Genomic DNA, 6,709 nt, shown 5'->3' on the forward strand with positions numbered 1-6,709 from the left:
AGCCTCCAGTCAAAAACTTCATCTTCTGTAGGAAATAATATCTATTGTTTTTTTAGAAAATATTACAAAAAATTGACCCGTGTGAGACACCAAACAAGTTGCTTGCCCTAGCAGTGCAATAATGGATGATGAATTTTCAACATAAAATGGGTACTATAGGGGCAATTCAGAGTCATCCAAGTAATGGTTCACTCCTACTTGTCACTTTGGAGCAATGGTGACGCCAATTGGTGGACCAACGTTGCGTAGTAAGCGTTTGATACAATTTATGCTTTGCGCCCGCCAATCACCGCACTTTCTGGGATGCACAAGCTCAACTTGGTTCTTACTAATGACCCACCAGTTTGTGCAACTACAGTGCGGGAACTATATAATAGTCTTAATCCTCATCATTGGGCCTTCAAGCAATTGTATCAAAATGCCAGCCCATAAGTATGTATCGCGCCCAACCGGTTGACCAGCTTGGCCACTTCGCTCCTCCAGACGGGTACTTTCTTCCTCGAACTGACTAACACCCAGATCATCGACCACCTTCAAGCTCTCCACTGGTGCCTCCATTCCAGCCGTCGGATTAGGCACCTGGCAATCGTCTCAAAGCGAAGTCTACGACGCCGTACTTGCTGCCCTCGAGTCAGGTTACAGACACATTGACACCGCATATGCCTACTTGAATGAGGAAGCAGTTGGCAAAGCTATCAAGGACTCCGGCATCCCAAGAGAACAGATCTTCGTCACCACCAAGTTAGCTGCGGTCCAACAGCTCGACCCCACCAGCGCATTGAACGACTCGTTGAAGCGTTTGGACTTGGACTACGTGGACTTGTACTTGATGCATTGGCCAGTCGCGCTGAACCCCAACAACAAGAGTCACCCATTGATCCCAATCTTGCCAAATGGTGACCGTGATGTGCTTCATGACTTCGATTTTATCGATTCGTACAAGGTTTTACAAGAATTGGCTGATCAAGGCAAAACCAAGGCAATTGGTGTGTCCAACTTCTCTATCAAGAACTTGACCAGATTGCTCGAGCATCCTTCAACCACTATCAAACCTGTGGTAAACCAAGTCGAACTCCACCCATACTTGCCCCAAAACGAGTTGCTTGAGTTCACCAAGAAGCACGAAATTCTCTTGGAAGCTTACTCTCCTTTAGGATCAACTAACTCTCCCCTCTTGACAGATGAAACTATCGTCAAGATCGCTAAGAATCACAACGTCTCCCCAGCCACTATCTTGATCAGTTGGGCAGTCTGGAGAGGCACAGTTGTGTTGCCAAAGTCCGTGACTCCCTCTAGAATCGAGAGCAACTTCCTCGTCGTCGACTTGACCAGTGAGGAAGGAAAGCAATTGGACAACATCCACAAGGAGAAGGGAATCAAGAGATTAATCAATCCTAAATGGAGTAAGATAGACGTCTTCACTGAAGTTTAGGTGCTCAAGCTTGGTAATGGGTTTGTGGAGTAAGTCATTTTGTGCATGTAGAAGTGACAGTCAAATCCGGTTTGCTTATACAGTCTTTCACAGTTTGTTTCATACACTTGGACTGGGAAAATGAATGTCTTCACTACCATGCTGGAGACCGACAATGTTCAAAGTAGGACAGATTATTGATATATCAACTAGTTTTCAATTCAGGGCAAACTTTTAATTCGTAAAAACAAATTGTTCGTATTCACGCTATTATTTGAAATGAACTTTGTGCGATAACTACTTTCCATGAGCAGTAGGCAATTAAGTTCAGCATAAATTCGCGCCAAGAAAATCTTTATGCGATTAATAATTTAACACTACAGCACGACCATGAATATCAAAGCAAAATGATTAAGTAAATATGTAGATGGGTTTGGATCTAGCTTATAATTAGAGCCCGAAGAAAAAAAATTGCAAAAAGTATCATTAGGAAAATTGGTTTACTTATGGTGATTATCAAGGACCTCATAATCCAGGGTGGAAAGAAGCTGAGAAAGATATTTGATGTAGCGGCAGTAAATGCAAATGAGCATGCGTACGAAATGGAAATCGATATAGATCATTTCAATACAACAGCTAGAAGAGTTCTATATAGGCATTATCCTGAACCAGTAAGGAAAATATTTAGCACTTGGTTACTGAGGAGGGTTGCTCAGCTTAAAAGGCTGCGAAATTGAATGACTCAGACTTACAAACTGCTTACACTTGGAAGAGAAATTGGAAGAGACCAGGAAATCTTGAAGTACCACATAAGAGAGGGCGTCAATCACTCCTTACTACTGAAGGACACAAAGAATTTTTGAGAAGTTAATCGAAGATGCGACAGTGACCTTAGACTTCATTTTGAACTGTCTCAAAGATAATTTCAATGACATAAGAGCCAGTCCTTTTACTGTATACAGATTTATCACTAAGATGCCTAAATATATTCTCAATTGTATTTCAAATTGGAGTCTAAGACAAAGTTTGGAGGAACTGAGAAATACGAAAAAAGAATGGAATGAAGAGTATAAGAAAAGACTTGATTTTGATAAGAGCTGTGTATCTATCGATGAAGCTGGTTTCCACTTTAGTATGAGACAAGAATATTGGTGGTCTTATGTGGGATAAAGGTAAAAAAAACCACAAGATATAGTACAGTAAGAAAAGGAGTGTGAATTCCAATAAGATGCAAACGGTAGAGGTACAACAGTAAATCTTAGCTATTCATTCATCGGAGTTATTATCAATCTGATTGAAAACAACGCAGAACTCAAAGTAATGAAATTCTTAGAGCGTGATAATGCTTGCATACACAAGCGTCGTGACGTTCAATCGTTAGTTGCTCTGAGGCGATTGGAACTAGCATTTCTTCCTCCATACTCATCAGCTTTGGATGCTATTGGAGAATTTTGATCAGTATACAAGTCTAAAGTTTAGACAGCTAATCCTAGTAGAAAAGAACAGTTAACGCCTGAGGTGATGGAAGCTGCAAGAGAAATATCTATCCACAGTTATATAGGATTCGGTAGAAATTCTGGTGAACATTTCAAGTTGTTTCTGGAGAAGCGGCTATTCTTAGGCAAAATCGAAGAGAAAGATGAGAGGTGGAGCTGTTCTCTCTCAGAGACTCATAGTCTCATTTTTTTTATTTGTCAACAGTCATCCTTTGAAGACACAAGAAAGATACGATTTAGATGGGCATTGAGTGCAAGCCATTCTCGAATTCAAAGGCTGACGTGATTTGAAGAATCATTTCCAGTTGAAATGATTCATCAATTTTCCCCACTATTAAAGTTTTTGGTCTCCAATATGAACACTTATTTCCGGTGGTACAATCCATTCCGGTACAATTTTTGGAAACAAACCGCAAAAGACTGCATGCATACTAGTGGCGGTTTGCATGCAGCCGCTATTTCTGTACTGCATGGAATCGTGGCTAACCCTATTTTAACTTCTGGAAACTTCTACCAGGGCTCATCGGAGCTTATTGAGGATGGAGTGCTACTATTTATCCTTTGTAATTTCAAAATATTGCGGTGGTTGAAGGCAACATAACACCTTGACCATCAAGCACTGGGGGTTAACACACCGATTTACCAAAAGATGGTGAATTCCCATTTCTTGCATGGTGGGCTATATAATAAAAAGGTATTACTAATGAGACTTAGTAATCATTGCAGCAAGTCCCAGCTATAAAATGATCATGTATATCCTCAGATCTGAATACCTTGTCCAAGAACATAGACAAGCTTCTCTTAATAACTCTCTCTACCTACTAATTCTCAAAAGAACATGTCTAGCAACCAAGCAGTCTTAAGCGGCATCCTCGAGGCCGGAAAATTCATCAAGGTTATCCAAAGAGCCTTCCCAGTCATTGATGATGATCAAATTCTTGTCAAGGCCGTTGCCTTCGCAGCTAACCCGACCGACTGGAAGCACGCTGTTTACCAAATAGGTCATGAGGGTGACATTGCTGGATCCGATGCTAGTGGTATAGTCGAGCAGGTCGGTAAGAACGTCAAGGGTTTTGAGGTGGGTGACATTGTCTCTTCCTTCATGCATGGCAATTACTCGACTACAAGAGGTGCCTTCTCTGAATATTTTATCGCTGACCCTGTCACCACCATCAAGTACGACAAATCCCAAATTAAGGACACCGAGTTGCCTGTTGGTGTCACTCCAAGCAGCACCATCAACAGCTTTGAAGGTGCTGCGTCTCTTACCTTAAGTATGACCACAGTTGCCTTAACCTTTTCTGACACTTTCAAGGTCTCGTATGACAAGTCCAAGAACGCCAATAAGTCGGTATTGATCTGGGGTGGTGCTACCTCTACCGGTATCATTGCCATTCAAGTTGCCAAGGAGGTTTATGGCCTAAATGTCATCACAACCGCCTCGAAGAAGAACCACGAGTTCTTGGCCAGTTTGGGTGCCGATCAGATCTTGGACTACAACAACAGCAATGTCATTGAGGATGTCAAGAAGGCTGCCAATGGCAGCATTGCTTATGCCTACGACACTGTTTCTAACGAGGAAACATTCCAGCAAACTTACGATGCCACTGAAGGTTCTCCAGAAGTTATTCTCGAAAACTTGATGAACTTGAGTGAGGACATTCTCAAGACTGATAGCTCAAGAAAGGTGACCTTCAACAAGCTTATTGCCTATACTGCTGATGGTAGAACTCACCATGTGTTTGGACAAGACTTTGTTGCTACACCAGAAAGTCTCAAGAATTACAATCATTTCTGGAACACGATTGTCCCAACCATCATCACTACGATCAAAACTCCGCACTTGAAGGTCTTGGAAAGTGGTATAGAGACGGCCAATGAAGCATTCACTTTGCTTTACGAAAACAAGGTCAGTGCCGAAAAAGTTGTGTTCAGATCTTGATGCCCTCTTTTATTTTAGTGACTTTATTAAGGCACTGGCAAAATTATACTCTTTTTCTTGCTGCGATCTGACTGAATATAGTGTTTCTAAAGTCCATCTCAACCCTCGGCCCGGAATTTTTTGTAGTACGGACAACCAACTTTCATAATACGGACCGGAACTTTTCATAAAAATCTTCTGTTTAAAAATGCACCACTTGTAATCATGAAATTGATGCCAGTAAATGGTTTGCGCCGTAGCGCATACTCGTTGTGCAAGAGCTTGCTTTATTGATGAAGCTGGGTTTAATATTGGTATGTGACGCTAATATGGGTGGTCTGCTGTTGGGGAAAAGGCAGTTGTGACTTTTCCGATTACACAGATCTTGAAGGTATCCCTTCTTGGTGCAATTTCTTCGAAAAGCTGTATTGATTTGAAGGTATGAAATCCCAACAACTCGTAGTCAATGATAAGAGAAAGTTAGACTCTATTGCTAATCAACCTGTGGAAGAGGTACCACAGCAAATCACATATACTCTTTACATAAAAGCGTCATCAAGAAAATAGAAACGAAAGAGGAACTAAAGAAATGAAAACCTTGGTTCTTGATAATGCTGCCACCCAAAAACACCTTGATATACACTTACTAGTTGCTCTGAGTGAATTAGAGCTGGTCTACTTACCTCCATTCTCCAGCATTAAATGTTATAGAAGAACGTTGGTAAGTTTGCAAGTCTAGAGTAAAATGATCTAACCTAAGCAAAAAGGAACAATTAATTCCAAAGGTGCACAAGCTCTAATGAAAGTTATGAAGGATTTTGTAGACATACCAGTAAACATATTGGTGTGTATATAGAAATGCGGTTGTTCTAGATGAGAAAGGGTAGAGAAATTATGAAAGGTGCTTGTCACATTGTTCTCGATCACATTTAAGCACGATTCCCTAGATGTGCTACACGAATAATCTCAGTTGTCGGGGGTTTGGGTTTTTTTTTTTTGAAGGTATGAATACTCTGCTGGCCCAGGTATAAAAAGTTCCTGGTCGAGGGTTCAAAAATTGGAAACACCTTACTAACTTCACCTTTTTTCTAAATTATTGAGATTTTTTGAAGAAAGCTCGTTCGTTGCAAACTCAATAATCAACCAATACACAACTTCTACTTCACAACTCCTGTATCCTATTATCAATTTGTTTGTGTGCTAGAGCATCCAACTACCGATTATGTTCTAAAGTAATGTAACACCTAATTCGTGTAAAAAAATCATAACAAGCAAGCCCCGGTTTATTGCTCGTCCATATAAATCTCCTATGCGCTACATCGTGGGCTATTAAATAAGAAGTAACCAACATTTGGTGGTCCAACTAAGGTATTATATAAAGTGACAGCAGAACTCAGGTATCGGTGTCTGTCCTGGGTATCGATTTGAAGGGCAACTTGTAGTCGTTTTGAAAAGTTTTTGCATTTCTGAAGTATGAATGTTTTTTTGGGAACGGGATTGGGGTTATAAGGACTAAATATTTGTTAAATTCACGGAACAAAGGGCGATGATCACTGTAAGGTCAAAAAGTAGAAACTGACCTGTTGTTGATTACCTTGTACTGCTCAACTTTAACTCCACTAATTGTCGAGGCATTACGCGCCATGCATCTCTATTGGAAGAAACGGGAACAACCCCACTTCTATTAGCAAAGGAACAATAAATTAATCATGAGCCAAGAAGACATCTACCCGAGATGGAATTCATCAATCACAAGTATTTTCCACGTGCCACCGTCTTCTGCTATTTGGGATAAGGCTTCAACTACATTTCAAATTACGGACTTCCCAAACCAGAAGAGATTAGTCTGGCAGCTTGTCATCCTCTTCACTAGATAACTAG

The 6,709-nt window shown here is 40.8% G+C and overlaps 3 protein-coding genes across 3 annotated transcripts; all 3 read left to right on the plus strand.

Annotated features, from left to right (window-relative positions):
• Positions 1-418: 418 nt before the first annotated feature.
• Positions 419-1,432, plus strand: CANTADRAFT_8616 (aldo/keto reductase; the record flags this gene model as incomplete). Its single annotated transcript, XM_020211321.1, has 2 exons — positions 419-432; positions 520-1,432. 2 exons carry the CDS (start codon positions 419-421, stop codon positions 1,430-1,432), a joined length of 927 nt encoding a protein of 308 aa, XP_020061730.1.
• A 1,299-nt stretch (positions 1,433-2,731) lies between these two features.
• Positions 2,732-3,761, plus strand: CANTADRAFT_338980 (uncharacterized protein). The gene has a single exon (XM_020208539.1). It carries the CDS (start codon positions 3,218-3,220, stop codon positions 3,506-3,508), a length of 291 nt encoding a protein of 96 aa, XP_020061731.1. The 5' UTR covers positions 2,732-3,217; the 3' UTR covers positions 3,509-3,761.
• Positions 3,746-4,849, plus strand: CANTADRAFT_58075 (zinc-binding alcohol dehydrogenase family protein; the record flags this gene model as incomplete). Its single annotated transcript, XM_020210764.1, has 1 exon — positions 3,746-4,849. The coding sequence occupies one exon, from the start codon at positions 3,746-3,748 to the stop codon at positions 4,847-4,849; it is 1,104 nt and encodes a 367-aa protein (XP_020061732.1).
• Positions 4,850-6,709: the final 1,860 nt, after the last annotated feature.

Source organism: Suhomyces tanzawaensis (genome assembly GCF_001661415.1).
Source record: "Suhomyces tanzawaensis NRRL Y-17324 unplaced genomic scaffold CANTAscaffold_11, whole genome shotgun sequence".
Lineage (NCBI taxonomy): Eukaryota > Fungi > Ascomycota > Pichiomycetes > Serinales > Debaryomycetaceae > Suhomyces > Suhomyces tanzawaensis.